The sequence below is a fragment of the Onychostruthus taczanowskii genome, unplaced genomic scaffold (genome assembly GCF_017590055.1).
Source record: "Onychostruthus taczanowskii isolate IOZ18803 unplaced genomic scaffold, ASM1759005v1 scaffold38, whole genome shotgun sequence".
NCBI classification, from domain to species: Eukaryota; Metazoa; Chordata; class Aves; order Passeriformes; family Passeridae; genus Onychostruthus; species Onychostruthus taczanowskii.
This window is the reverse complement of record NW_024501237.1, coordinates 5,040,149-5,058,438: the sequence shown is the minus strand read 5'-3', so window position 1 is coordinate 5,058,438 and position 18,290 is coordinate 5,040,149. Positions and strand designations below refer to the sequence as shown.

The 18,290-nt window shown below is 47.7% G+C and overlaps 1 protein-coding gene and 1 long non-coding RNA gene across 6 annotated transcripts in view; one reads left to right on the top strand and one right to left on the bottom strand.

Annotated features, from left to right (window-relative positions):
- The window catches only part of LOC121339856, a 32,955-nt gene extending 30,494 nt beyond the window's left edge, over window positions 1-2,461 (bottom strand). The window contains exon 1 of the long non-coding RNA XR_005953222.1: window positions 2,339-2,461. This is a non-coding gene — a long non-coding RNA (uncharacterized LOC121339856). The remainder of the gene's footprint in view (window positions 1-2,338) is intronic.
- The window catches only part of NR3C2 (nuclear receptor subfamily 3 group C member 2), a 190,781-nt gene continuing 174,876 nt past the window's right edge, over window positions 2,386-18,290 (top strand). The window contains exons 1-2 of one of the 5 annotated variants that reach the window (XM_041412013.1): window positions 2,386-2,574; window positions 7,510-9,178. In XM_041412013.1, coding sequence (XP_041267947.1) covers window positions 7,542-9,178 — 1,637 coding nt within the window. In that variant the 5' untranslated portion in view covers window positions 2,386-2,574; window positions 7,510-7,541. Of the gene's footprint in view, window positions 2,575-4,213; window positions 4,256-7,400; window positions 9,179-18,290 lie in introns of those variants that run through there. The other 4 variants (XM_041412011.1, XM_041412012.1, XM_041412014.1 and 1 more) reach the window with 4 other exon arrangements.

Sequence of the window (18,290 nt, the reverse complement as noted above, 5' to 3'; positions counted from 1 at the left end):
CTGCTCCTCTTGACCTACTTGGAAAACTATGACTCGACTCTTTGCGGCTTCCCCCATCGCAACACAGCTGCAGAAGGCAGCAAAACAGGACCACTTTTAACCAAATCTGAAATGTGCTATATATACATTTGTATGCCTTTGAATAAAATTATTTCCAAACCTTGCAAAGTCCTGTCGTTACTTTATCAAGCCTGCTACACATCCCCCTTTTCTTTCCCCCATGGAATTGGCATAATGAGAAAATATAGCCTTTTCTCTTCACAGATAAAGATCCAAATTGCATTTTATAATCTGACAACTATGTAGTCTGATTTTTTAAAATAAAACAGATAAACTCCCCTTCTCATTCAAGATGGGATCGTATTTGTTAGTGACAGCTGTTAAAATGCTGCTAAAAATAGATATAGTGTCAACCACTAAAAAGCTAAGTGCTCCTGTGAACCACAAACAGAAAACAAATGAGGTTTTTACTGAATTTGTGGAAAAACTGTGAGCATCTTGCACATACCGTGAAAGGTGCTTTATTCTTCTAGCAGCCATCTCTGTCTGTATCACAGGGGAAAGGGAAGGGATCAAATGTTTGGTACTAAAGCAGTAGATTGGTATATTTCCCTCAGTTTTATTGTCTATCTCCATTTTGCTCTTAAAAATACAGTGAAAGATGATGCAACACAAAGACTGAGGCTACGTCCAATCATTTCAAATGCCTTTTTCATCTACAACTTTGCCCTGAAAAAAAACCTCAAGAAAAGTGTAAAAAAAAAAAAAAAAAAAAAAAGCAACCAAAAAGCCAAACGCACCAAACACACTGTAGTTCTAAATTAATAAAAGATAGTTCTTCTGGCTATGCCAGTTATTGGGAGAGCAGACAGTGTGCTTGAATGCTTTCTGCATGGCTGTGACTTGCCGTGCTCCTTGCAAAGTTGCGTGGAACTTTCCTCTGCCTTGGAATTGCAGCCTCCAGCCCATCCACGGTAGTTCTGTTCAATTAATAAATGAGCTGTATTCCAAACCAGATGTATGACACAACATGAGTAAAAAGAGAGAGAACAGAATTGTTCACATTCGATGTTATAATACATCTCAGTTGGTTCCTCCTTTTTAGCTAGATTATGGCTAAAAATAGAGGACTAGTGTAGGCACAGTGAAATATGATTTGCTTCCAATAATACAGTAAACTAATTGTGAAATTAAGCTATTGAATGTGCTGTTATCTCCAAGTCTGGCCTCACCAGCACTTTCTGCTTCCCTGTTTAACATTTATCAAGTTACCCACAAACTTTGACGGATGCAAACAACAGCTGATAAAATATTGCCTTTTCCAAGGCCCCGATCCTACAGACTTCGGCACAGGTAAAATTCCCGGCGAGCAGCCCTTTTCCACGTTTAAAGACTTGCATCGAGGCTACTAAAATAGGGCCAAGACTTTCCTTCCTCCAATGCCTAATTTTTTTCCTTAGGATGTTTAAATGAAGAGACATTTAATACCATGAACTCAAACATAATCTGTTCTAAAACACCGTAGCCACAAGTGAAATATTATTTTAAAACCAGCATCGCTGTTAGCACCGATTTTTCTGTAAATGTGTGGAATCGGAGCGGGTTTGCCCCACCGCAGCCCCGCGAGTGCGGCGCGGATGCTCCCGCTCCTTGCCCGTATCCCAGGACACAAGGGCACGCTGGGGGGCAGCGGGGACCGGCTCCCCCCGCCTGGCAGCGGAGAGGACGGGGGGATGGAAGGCTCAGGCCCGGCGGGGTGGGGGGGCGCAGCCTCCTCCCGCAACCCCGTCGAGGGGCGCTCCGCTCCCCGCAGCCCGCCCGGGGGCCGAGCGGGGCGGTCGGAGCGGGGAGGGGAGAAGTGTTCCGCCGCCGCCGCCGCCGCCGCCAGGGCCGGGAGAGACGCTCCGCCTGGGGAAGGGCACGGGGAGACACTCCTCCTCCCCCGCCGCCCGCCCTCCTTCCCTTCCTCCGGCGGCTCCGCGAACCAGGAACCGCGGCGGCGGCGGGCTCCGTGCGTGAGAAACCCCGCGGCGCCGGGAGCCGCCGGGAGCCGCCGGGGCGGGCGGCGCGGGAGGGGGCGGCGGGGGCGCCGCGGCCGCCGGGCGCTGCGAGGGGCCGGGCGGCACCGGAGGGGGCGGGGGGGAGGAAAAAGTTTACACCCTCGCCACTCTCCTCCCTCCTCTTCCTTGGTGGCGCAGATGGGAGTTTTACCTGGAATGACATAAGTTTGATTTTTTTTTTTCGGGTTTGTTTTTTGATTTTTCCACCGGTGCTGGATCCACCCCCCGTTCCCCTCCGCCGGCGGGCGAGGGTGTGACCCGCGGGAACACCCACCCACCTAGGCGTCCATGGTGGGAGCTGTCCGCCGAGCCGAGCCGAGCCGAGCTGCGGGCACCCCGCCGCCTGCCGCCGCAGCTCCCGCCTGCCGCCCGGCCGCGCTCCCGGTGCTTCCTCCGCGTACTTTTTTTTTTTTTTTCTCTATCCTGGGTGGCGGTGCGGGCTCCCGGATGGTTCGCTGCCAGTAGCCGGGGGCCGCGCCTCCTCCCCGCGCCGTGCCACCATGTCCTAGGGGAGGTGAGTGAGTGCAGCGCGGAGTCTTGCGCGGGGCGAGCAGCGGCGCGGGGGGCAGCGGGGCGGGTGTCCGACACACCGGCCGGCGTATCCAGGTCACGGCTAGTCCCGTCCCTGTCCGTGAAAACTTCGCGGGAAGGACACGTCCATTGCTCGCCAGCGCCCGCGGGGAAGCGCGGCGGTGGTGGCGGCTGCTCCTCCGCGGGTCGCGCCGCGGGCGCTGGGAGCCGCCGCCTCGGCCCGTGAGTGTGGGTCGATATTTGGCAGAATAGGAAAACGAGAGGGACACGTGACACCCCAAATCCTAGGGATGTTGGCGCTTTCTCCGTGACTCTGGAATACAAACCCGCAGCAGCACACGCGGGGTCCCTGCGGGCGCGCACAGGCGATTGCGGGAGAAGGTGCGCGGTGCCCGGCGCTGCCGCTGCCCGGCGGGCTCAGTCCCCCGCCCCACTCCCGGGGGCATCGCTGTCACCCTGCGGTGCCGCGGAGCTGTCCCCGCCGGGCCGTGGGGCGCACCTGGGGGCCGGGAGCGGGGCTCTCAGGGGCCGCTGACCGGGGGCTGGGGGCGGTATTTAGCGAGGGAGTTGGGAGCGCATCGCCTGAAAGTTTGCTCGGCGGCTTTTTTCTTGGGAAAAGGGTATTCCTGCAGCCGAGACGCAGGTACCCAGGGTGACACTGGGGAATAGGAGGTGGCAACAGCCCCGGGGCCAGGGGTCGTTCCGGCGGCTCCTCTGGCTGGCGGGAGGCAGCGGGCGGGGCGCCCGGCGGGATGCGCGGCTGCCGCGGAGCGGAGCCAGCCCGGCGGGGAGCGGAGGACGAGTCCTTGAACCCTCCTGCGCCCCGCCGCCGTCGCTCCTCCGCTCCTTATTTTTTTACCCCCGTACATTTTTCTTCTTTCCCTCCACCTAATTATATTTATTTTTCCTCCGCTCCTTATTTTTTTACCCCCGTACATTTTTCTTCTTTCTTTTTTCCCTCCACCTAATTATATTTATTTAAAAAATTTTCCCTGGTTAAATCACCGTGGCTGCATCGGCACGGTGCGCATTCATGCGCCGCTGACAGGCGGAAACCCCGGGCCGGAGGGGAGGCGATGCCCGGCCCTGCCGCCGGCGCGGCGCGGGCACCGGGCGGGGGCGGCCGCGCCCCGCGCACCTCACCTGTGCGCGGGCTCCCGGGGCCGCCNCGGGGGGGCCCGGGGCGCTGCGCGGGGACCCCGCGGGCGGGCGGGCGGAGCGCGGGGGCCGCGCGGTCCCTGCGGCTTTAAGGAGATGCGTTTCCCAGGCTGTGTCGCAGCAACTTTGTATCAGTCATGTCGCCCGGCGGGTGACTGACGGCGCGGCGCAGCCAATGGCGCGCCCGCCTGGCCCCGGCCGCGCCGCGCTCCGAGGCGCGCCCCCCAATCGCGGCGGGGGGCGGGCGGGGCCGAGGGGCGCCCGCCAATCGCGGCGGGCGGCGGGCGGGACGTAAACTTGAACTTTATGTGGGCATGTGACATGTTTTTAAAGGACTTGGCACCTTTTCCCGTCCCCTCCCGGGTGCCGCTCCGTGTCACCGGGCGGCGCGGCGCGCCTCGGGCGGGCGGGCAGGCGGGGGAGGGGCGGGGGCGCCTTGCCGCTCCGCGCCGCCCTGCGCTCCGCTCCGCGCCGCGGGGGCTCGGGGACGCGCCCCGCCGCAACAGGTACCGGGGCCGGGGGCACCGCTCCGCTCCCCGCACCGCGGCGGGAGGTGCTGCTGGCGCGGTGTGGCGGGAGCCGGCGGGTTCGGCAGCGGGGCCCGGACCCTGCCCGCCGTCAGGGGTGGGGAGCGGCGTTTGCACGGGAAGAAGCGCTTTTCTGCATCGCTCGAGGGGCGGGCGGCAGCAGGGGGGCCGGCGGGGCGGGCTCGGCCGACAGCGGGTTGGGGCTGTGGATCCCCCCTCCCTCGCGGGCTCCTGGGAGGGAGGGAGGGAAGGGAGGGAGCGAGCGAGCTTCCGGGCACTGCTGGGCTCCCCCACGCGTGACAACCCGGACTGCACCTGCGGGAAAGCAGGCTGGCGGGGGGCGTGGGGGACAGGGGTGCAAAGCGGTGGCTGCTCCCTAGGAGCTGCGGGGATGCTCCTCGCAGCGTAGGGTAAATAGGGAAATCAGCGTGCGCTTTGCCGGTGTGGATGTTAACGCGCGGGGACGGGGGGAACCCGCGCCCGGCTCCGCTCGGGTCCGTGGGCTGCCGTGCCGGGGCAGCGCCGGTGGCGGGGCTGCCCGCGCCGCCACAGTACCCTGGAGAAAGCGGGGAAAACCCCAGCCCAGCCACGAAACTCGAGTCCCGTGGGTAGTCTCGTGTCAGCGGGGTGGCTGGCAGACAGTGAAACTTCAAGGAAATTTGGTTTACATACACCGAGAATTAAGAAGTGGGTGGCCTCTTGAGCCACGAGGGTTTTTTTTTTTTTTTTTTTTGGTGAAACTGGGCTTACTTCAGATTTCCCCGTATCTAGGTGACCTTTTGGTTGCAGGGATACCAGGTACCATTTGATTTTTTTTATTTGGCTGTTGCTGCGAGACTAGTTTCATGCCTAATTGATCGGAGATTTGTGCTGCGGAGGGCTGTGTTTGTTGATATGTTTGGGGTGAAATACACAACTCGCAGTGGTAGTTCTTCGGAGAGGGAGTCTGCTGTGCACACAGTGTCTTTTGCTTTGTAAAGTGTCAGACAGAGATGATCTTGGTTCCAGTATGTAACACTGCTGAGCTTTAGTTGTGGGTGTCCGTGGATGTTTTAGCCCCCAGTCAGATTTGTTTAGTGAAAGTTAGTAAAAAGGCATGTGTGTGCTGGAGGTGAAGTGGATTCCGTGGATAGATGTGCTAGTCAAGTTGTAATAAGTTCTGCCTAAAAGAACAAAACCAAACCCTAATGGTACCAGTAACCCCTGAGATTATTAATTTGGTTCTGGTATCCACCGAGGAGGCACTTGGAGGTGACTGAAACCATCACTCCCAGAAAATCCGTTGGCTGCAGCATTCTCCCTAGTTTATGGCTCTCATTTTAAACTGAACTTGTATTAGGCCACAAACAATCTCTGCTGCTTTTTTATCCTCTTGGATATATTTACCAGCCTTTGCAAGTGCAGGATCAGGGCATTTTCTACCTTTTTTTCCCTTTGTGTGACTCAGATTTTTATTCGCTGAAGTTTCAGAGTATGCTCGGCTATTGATTATATACGAAGTTTGAATTTTACTGCTGTGGGAGAAGTTGCTGCAAAGCTCAAACACTAGTGTAATGTTAGGCCTGTAACAGAGATTTCTGCTGTTGGTTCTGCTGGTGTTTCTGAGAGTTAATTTTAACTTCCATCCTAATTTTAAGCCTTAACTAAGTTTCCTGGTTTTCAGAAATGCGGGTCACTCACAGCTGCAATTGATTTCTCTAGGATTTAGGCTAGCTCAGCACTTAAATCAGGGGTAGGTGATTATCTGGGAGTGAGTTTATGTGGAATTAGGCACTTCTGTCTGAAAATTTTAGACTGTAGGAATGTGATTTAATATACATGATTATGTGAGACACATAATTCTAGGTTCTAATAAAATTTGTGCTTGAGGGAAACGTAAGCGTTGGGCTATAGTTCCAATTAAGTAAGGGCAAAGAAGTATTCAAGTCATTCAGTTTAAGGTTTTTTGTTTTGTTTTTATTATTTTGCTCAAAATAGCTTAGTTAAATAGTGTTAAGTAAAGGGGTTAAACACTAAAATAAATATTGGAAAATTAATACATTCTGAAAGGAAAAAAATATTTGCATAATATTGATATTGTAACTGTTGGCACTTGAGTTTCTGCAGTTCTAATGATACTATGAGCCAAATCCTTAAAAAAAAAGAAATTGTTGTTACTTATATGTGGTTTTGAGATTATTAGAGACTGTGTCATGCATTTTGCTCCTTACCTCGAGAAAGTGCCATGTGAAATGGGAGGGTTTTTTTTAGGGTCCATTTTAGAACAAGGTTTACTTTTCTTTATATATTCCTCTTGCTGGCTGCCATGGAAGTTTGCAGAATTGGCAGAGTTATGGATCCGTTTAATAGCCATGCATTCCTACCTAGTCTGAACCCCTTCCTCTGTGGCAGAAGTGTTTCCTACTGATCTGCTGTCCTACTTCTCTCCCCACACCTTCATGTCTTCTTGGGAGGTTGTACCAGAAGTTTGTGTAGCTGGGAAGGGGCAAGTCAGCTCCCAGCCCCTCAGAGCCACTGGCTCCTTCTAAAGTATTCTGTGTTACGCTGAATGGTGAGGATGATGAAGAGAAATCCCCTTAAAACAGCAGTCTCCTGTGCTTTGTTGTCCTTGTAACATGGCAGTGGAAGGTCCTTGGAGGAGCAGAGCTGTAATGAGGAGTTTTCACAGGGTTTTCGTCCTGCCTACCACCAACATGTCCTTTCAGGACTTCTCTGGATCCCCTCCTTCCTTACTCCCTGTTCCCTTTTTTAAGTGAGGGACAGCCCCTGGTACAGCTGGCACTGACCATGGGGCTGTGGCCAGCAAGGGTGGGTGGTTGTGCTGACATTGCCAAGCCGTTCCTTTTGGGGTAGGGCTGGGAGCAATAATTTGGCTGTTTCCAAGCTGCTGATCTGTTTTCTCCCTGAACCCATAGGGCTGTCATATCCATGAGACTTTTCCCTCGGTTTGATTGAAATTGGACAAATGGGTGAGAGATGATGGATGGGGCAGGGAAATGGGATTGGCAGGCAGAGAGAGAGAGGAGGATAGACAGAGAAAGCGGATACGCCTTGTTTCCTTAGGAAATTAGGAAATTTCCTTAGGAAGTCACACTGTCCTGTCATTAATTTTACTTTTTTATATATGTCTTTGCTAGTTATGGAGACAAAAGGATACCACAGCTACCCAGAAGGCTTAGATATGGAGAGACGGTGGGGTCAAGTTTCTCAGTCTGTGGAGTATTCTTCCATAGGTGCTGGAGAGCAGACTGATGACAGTAACTACATGGAGATTGTAAACGTCAGCTGCGCCGCCGGAACTTTCGCAAACAGCAGCACTCAAGGAAACGGCAAAGAAAAACCTGAGCTACTCTCCTGCCTGCAGCAAGACAGCAGCCAGCCTGGTCTCCTGCGTTCTGACATCAAAACCGAAACAGAGTCCAAGGAGCTGTCGGCAACGGTGGCTGAATCCATGGGTTTATATATGGATTCGATACGAGACGCCGATTACCACTACGATCAGCAGAACCAGGGGAGCCCAGGAAAGATCTACCAGAATGTGGAGCAGCTGGTGAAGCTCTACAAGGAGAACGGCCATTGCTCCTCTCCCCTCCACAGCGCCAGCAGGCCCTTGAGGTCTTTGATGTCGGACTCTGGGAGCGCTGTGAACGGCGGTGCCATGCACACGATTGTCAAAAGCCCTATTATGTGTCAAGAGAAAAGCCCCTCAGGCTGCAGCCCTCAGACCATGGCCTCTTCAGTATGTAGTCCTGCGGGAGTGAACTCCATGTCCTCAACTACCGCTAGCTTTGGGAACTTTGCCATGCACAGCCCCATGGGGCAGGGCACCCCTCTGTCGCGCTCGCCCAATGTTGAGAGCCGGGGCTCCATGTTGCACAGCCCCGCGCACGTTAGCAGCGTCGGCTCTCCGCTTTCCAGCCCTATCAGTAGCATGAAGTCGCCGATCTCCAGTCCTCCCAGCCACTGCAGCGTGAAATCTCCTGTCTCGAGTCCCAACAATATCACTATGCGATCTTCTGTGTCCAGTCCTGCAAACCTGAACTCCAGGAGCTCCATTGCCAGCCCTTCCAATGCCAATAATAGGTCCACGCGTTCTAGTCCGGCGGTTAGCACTGTGGGATCATCCATCTGTAGCCCCGTAAACAGCTCCGTAGGGTTCCCGCCTTCCGGCACGCCAGTGGGGCCTAGCAGAAGCCAAGACACCGTTCCTAGTCCAGAAACAAAAGACAAGGGTGCTCAAGAACTCACGTTTCCTAAGATGGAGGAAATGGAGAATGCCATCTCCAACAACAGCCAGATGAACCTTGTTCAGTTCATAAAGCCTGAGCCAGACGGGTCCTTTGGCAGCGCCTGCATCGGCGACAGCAGCAGCAAAATAAACTCCGATTCCCCCTTTTCAGTACCAGTGAAGCAAGAGTCGGCCAAACATCCTTGTTCTGGTGCCTCCTTTAAAGGGAATCAAACAGTAAATCCTTTCCCATTTACAGATGGCTCGTATTTTTCTTTTATGGATGACAAAGACTATTACTCTCTTTCTGGGATTTTAGGACCACCTGTTTCTTCATTTGATGGAAATTGTGAAGGCAGCAGTTTTCCAAATCCAGGCCTACGTGTGGGGATTAAGCAGGAGCCTGATGATGGCAGCTATTACCAAGAGAACAGTATACCATCCTCTGCCATTGTGGGTGTAAATTCAAGTGGACAGTCATTTCACTACAGGATCGGTGCCCAGGGCACGATATCCTTGTCGCGGCCGGTTGCTCGAGAGCAGACATTTCAGCACTTGAGCTCCTTCCCTGCTGTCAGCACACTCGTGGAGACCTGGAAGTCGCATTCGGAGTTGGCATCCAGAAGAAGTGATGGGTATCCAGTTCTAGAGTACATTCCAGAAAATGTGTCCAGGTGAGCTGGCAAATTGCTACTCTTTTTTCTTTCTTTTTTTTTTTTTTCCCTCTCTTAAATTTTTTTCTTTTTTCCCCTGCATTAAACAAACAAGGAGTGAATTAAAATGAGGACCAGGGTGGTATTTCTCAGTCTGATGCGTAATTTTTTGAATTTCCATTATTATTAGATTTGTGGCTGTCTTGCTGTGTTTTACTCTGCCTTTAATGAAAGCAAAGTGCTGGCTTTAATATTTAAGAAGAACATATTGTATTCTGTTGTTATTAGGTTTGAAGGTATGGCTTTAGTATGTTTGTGAGCTCTTACTACTACAAATGTTGTTTTTCCTATAATGAGAGCTTAGTAAAATTGCTCTCTTGTGTCCTGTAATGGTTATTTTTTTCCTAGCTAGTGCTTGAATGTGCGGTACCTCAGATGAAATGCTGAGATGAGGATAAGAAAATGGTAGTGTCAGGAATCTGTTTTTGTGAAGAACCGTGGTTCTGTGTTTGCACTGGACTTGAACTGGTTAAGTTTAAAAAACAACGTTACAAGCCTGTGGCAACATATTATTTCTGTATTTTAACTGTAGGAACATTTGGTTTATATATATAGAAAAATGCCTCCAGAAGGAGGAGAGCTGTTAAAACTTGATGCATTTGAAAGGGGGAAATGGATAAACTGATCCCCTCACTTTTGGTGGAAGAGAAATGAGCAAGTGTCATCTGAATTTGGCTTTCTTGGCAGATCTGTGGCAGCATGTCCTTCTTCAAGCAGGTGTCCTTGTATCACGTGAGGGATGCTTACTTTCCTAAATCATCTAGTTGCAGAGTCAACAGTACATGTTCTGAAGCGCCTCTGACAGCATGCCTGAGTTCAAATGGTTGCACAGCATACCCATGTACCCAGCAGGCTGACCAAAGGCTTGTGCCAAAGCTCAAATAGCCAATGACAGATTGGCATTTACCTTTCTCAAGTGGTTTTTCTTGCTCATCAGGAGCTATGCAGCTGCCCTCAGTGAATGAAGCATCTGCCTTATTCTTGGAGTGGGGTTAGGAGGATGCGTGGTGTTTTCCATATTTGTATGATACTACAGATTTCTGAAAATAGTGTTGCAGTGAAAAACATAATATCTAAAATACTGGTGCTTTTCAGGAGGGAAATCAGCCTATCTACCTGTAAGGAGAAAAAAAAAAAACCAACCTGTTTTCATTTTATTGTCAGTTCTGTACAGCCCTGCTACAATCTCTCTATCATTTTGTAGGCCATGCTTCACTTTTTATTTGGCCATTTCTGATAGGGTCTTGAAAAAGAATGTACTTTCTAATATTCTCAACTTGAAGGGCTGTATCCTATCATCGTGCTGAACTTTGCATGTAGCTGGATATTTGTTACCGTCCAGTCTTGGCCTAAATGTACTTTCTTGGATTAAAGAAGATGGAGTCACTGTTTTCTAGTTATTTTACCTGATGAAATAATTGCATTATTTATATAGTGAGAAAAGTTCACCAGAAGACTGATGGAATGCCTGAATACAAAGACCCAATATTTGACTGCCTTTGTGGTTGAGCACTGTTGCTTGGACAGGTAGCTCCTGCCAGCTGTGAGAACTCTTGTGTGACTGAATGCTTGCACTGAGTCAAGGCTGTCATCCATTGCAGGGACAATAAACAAGGAAATAATGCAGGAAGGAGCATGGTTGCCATCAATAGTTGTGTTTGGAGTGACAGTTTCTTGTAAGGTTTTTAAAGGAGTCTTCTGATCTGGCATAGTCCATGGTAGCTCTAGATCAGTAAATGTAGTCAGATTTGATGATGACACAGGCTGGGTGCACTTTCCTGTCTTTGTTCTTCAAGCTGGTATCTTGTAGTAGGATTTGCAGGTGAGTGTAGCTGCCACTCTGCAGGATTGGAATCCTGAAATGTTTAGTGCTCAGAGCTGTTACGTGTGGAATTCTGCTCAGGTGATGCAGATCTGCAGGGTTGCGACACTCCAGGCATCCTGATCTGTACTCCAGATTAGGACGTGTGTCATCATTTCAAATCTCAGAACTCAACCCCATTATTTAACTAAATGTTGCTCTTAATCTGGCTGGTGATGTCTCTGTGCCAACAGTACAGCCAGGGACCTGTGCAAAGCCCTTAAAATTTTCAAGGTAAATTCATGTAGAGATCTTTTTGGCAGTGCAGATTTGAGTGCAGAGGTGCCTGCTGAGATACTTGTCTTCTGGTGAGACAAGTCATAAGACTCCACATAAGATGTCACACATGTAAAATCTCATAAGATGTCACACATGTAAAAGCTCAGCCTTGCTATTGAACCTCAGACTGATCTGTATTTTTCTCTTCGTTTCTGTGCTGTATTGCAGCTAGAACAGAGGAAATCGTGCTCAAATTAGTTGGTGCTCTGAGGTGTTGTAATAAAACACACATAGCTTAAAACCCTGCCAGACCCAACATCCCAAGCAAGGTTGGTTTCAGCTGTCCCATATCCATGTGGCATGGGGATGGCAAAATACCTCTTCCTTCGTGTTATCAGAACAGCAGCATCACACCTTTGTCCTCTAGATCTAAACCAGATCCTTGCTATTTCCAGTCAGGTTTTCTTCCTGATGTGTCAATCATATCAGGCATCACACATTTGCAGACTTTTACAGCATGTGATTAACCCTTCAAAGTTTGAAATATTTTTAAGTTTCTGGTGTTCTAAGTGTTCTAAGTCTTGGTCTTTTATTTTTTTTTTTTTTTTTTTTTTTTTTTTTTTTTTTTTTTTTTTTTTGGCTTGAAATATAAGTGGCTGCAAGCAAAGAATAAGGTGAAGGGAAAAAATAGGCTACATGGTTCTGTAAAGCCAGTGGATGACCAGCACAGAATATGTCTTGTTTTAGCAGCATTATTTTCTGAACCCTGATCTCATATCCTTTCTGAAGTGCCTCAGACTTGCAGCTTACGTGGTGAAAAGCAGTAGATGGCCAAAAGAAGATGACTTTGAACTTTTCATATTTATAATGAATCTTAAGAATATCGTTGTTAAAAAAACATCATATTAGAGTGTTCCCTTTTTGGAATCAGTGGTAGTGTCTAATAACCATAGTTGAGGCATTTAGAATGCCTTGCTACCTTGTTGACTGTGCCGATCACCCACTGCCAACTAGAACATTTCTCTTTTTCTCCTTCAGTTACTTTTATTAGATGTGTACAGTTATGGTTCTTTTTAAGTTAGTTGATAGTAACTTTTTTATAACATTGCAGCTTGTGGTGTTTGGGGAATGAGAGCCTCTTAAGGAAAACCAAATTGCCTTATTCCCTTTTAAATACTTTTTCTTCTGCTAATATGCATGCAGAACATGTCTTTGTTTTTGAAAGATTTTACATTTGTAATTTTTAATAAAGGGTGAATCATACTTGTCTGGCTGTGTGTATAGATTACTCCCTCCACAAATGGCATTTCTAAGAAATACTGGTTTCTAAACTAAATAATAGCTAAATGGGCTTGAAAGAGAAGGTATGTGCAATTGTGTGATGGCATTGATGAAAACCTACACAAAGAATCCAGATAAGATTTCACTATAAGGTGATCAGTGCTTCTCTGAATTGGGGCGCTAGCCTAAGCCCCATGATCGTGCCAATTATGTGATTTTCAAAATGGCCTGCGAAAATGTCATGGTTGCTTAAAACAACAGTAAAAACTGAGGAGGATGACCTTTCTGCTGCATTAGCTCTTACCTAAAGCTTCTTGTGCAAATGTGCCTTTCCCCTCTAATTTCCATATTAACTCAAGTATGTACACACATGTACTTGCTTTTCTCAGTGCTTGTGGTGGAAACAGAGGGCTGATACTCCCTCCTACTGTCATTTCTTCCTGGCAATTCCACTGGCGTAATCCAGTGTGGGAGGAATCCACAAAGTTTGATGTGCTATTCAGAAAGTTTAGTGCTTTAATATGAATTGCATATGTTTATCTAGAATAGTGTTTCAATACATTTTTGATCAGACATTGATAGTATTTTAGGGATGACTGATACCTATCTGTTCCTGAGCCATTCCCATGTGTCAGTATTGATTTCTTAGACCCTACCTGAAAAAGCCCCCTGAAAAAGCCATCTCACCCAACCCAAAACCAGAAAACAACCCAACAACAGGATCCTGATTTACCTGTAGCCTTTACTGGCTTGAATTGATCCTGGTTAAAAACTGATTTCAGGCTATTGCAAGTATTTTTGTAAATAAACTTTTATGTTAAATATTATCTAGAATAGTCACTTATCAGAATTATACCTGCCAGAAAGATAAAGGTCTGGTAAATATTATTTTTAGAATTTATGAATGGCCTTGACCTCTGTTTGCTGACGGACTTTATGAGAAAAGGACTGTGCTGTTAAAATATTCTCCATGCTTGGCAGGACTGTATTCCCTTTTATCTTCCCAAAAATTTACTGTGCAAACCTTTTTCAGAAATTATTCTCTAATACCATGGACCATAGACTCAAATATATATTTTTCCTTTATTTCAATTTGAGAAGGTATACTTGTTTTTGTAGGTTCTTGTATAATTTTGTGTCTTATTTAATGCAGCTTTGGGTATGGTCTTGACATAGCTGAGACCTCTGTCAATTCTTTATTTCTCACTAAAGAAATTAGAAGTCTTTATTAATATGTCAGCCGAGGAAGTTGAAAGGTTCCCTTGGGCATACCAGCATGCACTGAACAGCTTTTTACTTTCTACAGCTTTCTTTGTTGTTATTTTGGTGAGGGTGCTGGGTTTTTGTATTGCTCTTTATTGAGAAGTTTAAAGTCTGTATAAAGTATTTTCTCTAAAAATATGAATGTAAATAATGCCTTATTTTCTCTTAAAATTATACATACCCATTGCCTCCTGTGCTGTGGCACAGGAAAGTCCACATTAACGGAAAATTGTGTTCCAGAGCTGTGTGGATCTTCCCCATCTAGGGAAATAAGAGCTCTGTTGTCAAGCTGGGTGTCAGGAACTAGGGCTTGGTTGTTTCTTTGTGTTGGGGTAAATAAAGTGTATTTCCAAAACGTCTCAATTGCTCGTTGATACCATTAACTTTACAGTACTTGGCTGTTGGAAATCAGTTTGCCGTGTTTAGTTCTGATAATAGCTAATAGTTGTTGCCTAGTTTTTGTATCACTTTTGATGATATGGAATCTCACTGTGATAATCTTGTTTTGATGATTTTCTGAAAAACAGGAAGGTGGGGTCACCTTCAATGCACAGATTTTATAAGAAGCAGAAGAAGTTTTGATTGTGCGTTTTCCGACAGTATGGATCAGTCCATTTTCATGAGGACTGGAAGACAGAAAAGTGTGAACTGTATAAAAAATTTTCCTCTCCTGTTTTATGAGATGTGTGTGGCAGTAAGGCAGGCAAGCACAGGGATTGCTGCAGCAGATTCAGTGCTCGTGCAGTACTTGTGTTGTCTGCAGAGGGAGTAAATTGTTAAGTTGTGGTTCAATAACCTGGCCTTACTCAACCAGCACTTAACATTACTGGAGCTACAACCTGCTGTGGAGTGCTCTGCCTGGCTGAATCAGATTGCCAGGTACTTACTGGTGCTTTGCTGATCCCAGGCTGCAGCAGTGGCTGCTGTTGGGTGTCCCTTGTAGCTGAACAGTGTATTACTTGCAGTGATGAAAATACTCTGTTGGACCATGCCTTGTCTGCTCTGATTCTGGCTTTGCCCTCTGATTGGGCTTGTGTGTGAGAGCCAGATTGGGTTCCTGATCCAGTCCACTCTGAAGCTCCAAAGAGCCAACAGGGCAGTGAAACTTGGTGGGCAGTGTGATGTGATCTGGGCATGAGAACAAACTGAAGGGATGGAAAGGGAATGGAGCCTGTGATATATCCCAAGTGCACCTTTCTGCTAGAAGATAATGTATTGTGGAGCCATAATCCCAACGCTGGTATTCTCAGGACGTAGTTTTAAGGCGTTTTCTCTTTTTCAATTGTATGTATTGAGTCTTTGAACAGAGTTGTAGGAGATGGAGTTAATAATGGACTTGTTTTGACCAAAACTTCTTGGAGAACAATGGAGTGCTGTAATTTGAGATTTAAGATCTCAGAGGTCAGAAAATACCACAGTTAAGGATGAATATAGAACCATAACTTGTTCTCTGGCAAATGTGTCTTAAAATATGGCTGTCTAAGAGTGATAAAAATGGTCCAACGAGGAAACTAAAAAGAGTGTGTGAAAAACAGGTATTGAATCCATCTAAGTTTAGTACTTTTATCAGTTTTCACATGCAGCTGGTTGCTACACAGTGCTTGGTGCTCAGCATATGAATTACTTCGGTTGCAGTCGTCTCTGAGTGAGAGATCTGTGGAGAGGAAGAAAAAGCAGCAGTATTTCCATTGGGTGCAGTGGACCAGGTTCTCGCAGTGTTATTGGGCACGTCTGACTGCACCCTAAATAGACCATGGCATGATTTGACTGCTCGCTGCCCTACTTGTGTAACCCGCAGCAGAAGGTCACTGTCTGGTGGGCTCCCCGGCAGCCCTCTCCTGCTGGAGCCACCTCGGGTTTGCTGCTGAGGAGTCAGGCTGACCTTGGAGGAGGACACACTTTTTTGGCTTAGGCTGCCGGGGAAGGGCTCGCAGCTCGGGAAGTGCCTGTTTATCCATGGCAGCAGTTCCCGGTGTAGCCTGCTCGGGTACCACTGCCGGCAAGAGGAGCGGCAGCATCTTCCCTCTCTGCGGGGCTCGCCTGGGAGGAGGCACTCCCTCCTCAGACTTGGAGACAGGATTTCTGCACATCCATGTCTTTCCCTTCAGGGACCCCGGGATTTTACGAAAGCCTTGAGGGTTGGTTTGCTTTCAGGGCAAAATTTTCAAATAAATGGTCTCTTTAAATGTAAGGAGTTGTGGCCTTTTTTTTTTTTGTTGTTGTTGTTGTTGTTGTTTTTGTTTTGTTTTGTAGTGAGGTTTGTTATGTGGTTTATCAGCTCTATTTTGCTGAAATCAGTGCTGAAAGATTTAAAACACAAAAAACAACTCCCTCCCCACCCCATCTCCTGAAACCATCTCCCAAAACAAAAAAAAATAAAAGTGCAGAAAACCAAATCCATGCTGTTCATTCTGGATTCTTAAAAGTATAAGTAACACTGTTTGTATCTGTTCAATATGTGAATAAGTATTTTTGCAAGATGCCATTTCTTTACTGAGTTATGTTATAGCAGAAGTTCCCACACTGTTGGTAGATCACAAAATAACTTGAATTTTATTTTTTTTAATCTTAAACAGTGAATTAAGCACCTTTGATTATATCAGAGTTTGTTGCTAGCTGCTTGCTAAATTAAATTTCTCCAAATCTGTGATCTCTAAGCTGCATATTGACTTCATGAGCAAACTCGTAGCTTAAATTTCATATTAGAGGTAGGGTTACTTGGAGTTAATATGTAACGTTATTTTTTGAAAAGGAGAAAAAGTAAATTTTGGTTAGAACCTCTGAGCAGAAACAAAATCCAGTATTTGTGGAAAATACATAAAATGTCTTATAGGAATTTGTATGCTCTTTCTGAGATGCATGGGTATGCTGCTGATTGTGCTTAGTGATAATAACAGATCAAAGAGTTACAGCCCTGAGGTTAAAAAGCAAATTTCAGACTAATTGCTGAATGTTTCTGACAATTTTTATATCACTTTACTTGTTTCCATCCTCTCTCCTAAACAATACTTTCTACTTGCATCTGGAGGTGAAAAAACTTTTTTGAATGAGCTTTCAGGCTAAAATTTTTGCTGAGTACAAGTCTTTTCTCATTGTACTTTTCATTGCATATTTGCTTTTGAGAGGTGTTATCCCACAAAGTGGCAGCTTTATAAACCAATTCCATAGCAATTAGGTCATTGAAAAAAAAAAAAACCAAAAAAGAAATTAAAAACTTCATATCACCTTTAATAATGCTTTCTGAATATTTTGGATTTGTGAGAATGTCTTAATTCCTTATTTTTGTGTGTGTATGACCCTTTTGGGTGCATGTTCAGCCTTAAGTCTACAAAACAAAGCAGTATTTTAGAGGTTTATTTTGGGCAGTGTAATCTATCAGTGGTCTGAGAACTTTTAATCAGAGGGCAGAATGGGGAGTTAAGTAGTTTGTCCTGACCAGGATTTTGCTCGTCCTAGCTGCTGAGAACTGTGGGGTCTTGCCAGCATTTTTGGCTATGCTTTTCTGAATCCTGTGTTGTACTAAGATCGTAGCGCAGTCCTGCAAAACCCTTTGTTTTCGGGGTTTGCAATTCCTTTGTACAGAATTTCTTTCGCTCACCAGCTCCTCTCCCGCACCTGGCTCAGGGCGTCAGGATGGCTCACGGGAGCTGTCCCAGCCTTGGCTCGGCACTGCCCCGCGGAGATGGGAGCACTTACTGAGCGAGGCAGCTCAGTAAGTGCTTTGCCTGTGTGTGGCGGCTCCGGGCCGTGCGGGGAAGGGCCGGTCGGAGCAGGGCTGCCCGCGCCCCGCATCCTTGCGCAAGGAGCCGGCTGCGGGCGGCCCGGCGGGGCGGGGCGGCGCGGCAGCTCCGTGTCCTCGCCGAGACCTGCGCTCCCCGAGCCCTTTGCAAGGCGGGTTTCACAACCGGCGAGCCCCGGTTTACTCTGGCAGCGTCTCACCTTGAAAAAATCAATTGTGTTTGTGTCTTTAGCGCTCCCTTAGCGCTGCTGGGGGAAAGAGAGTGGGGAGGGGACTCTGCTCACTGTTGTGAGTTGGCTTGGGAAGCAACATCCGAGATCCTCAAGTTCCAGCCCCACCTTCAACTAGACAAGGCTGCTCAGAGCCCCATCCAGCCTGGCATTAAGCGCTTCCAGAGATAGGGCATCCACAGCTGCTCTGGGCAGCCTGTGCCAGTGCCTCGCCACCCTTCAAAGTAGAGAATTTTTTCCAAATACCTAATCTAAATTAGGTATTCCTAAAATAACTCCTTCAGTTACAGCCATTACCCATTGTGCTATCGCCGTATGCCCTTGTAAAAAGTCCCTCTCCAGCCTTTTGCAGGTGATTCACCATTTTCCCCACTCAAACACTGCCTCTCGTCTGACAGGAGCAGTGCTGGAGGTGGGACGTGGTCTCGTAGTCAAGTTTCATCAAAGTCACTGCCCTCAGACTAGGAGCAGGAAAGGGAT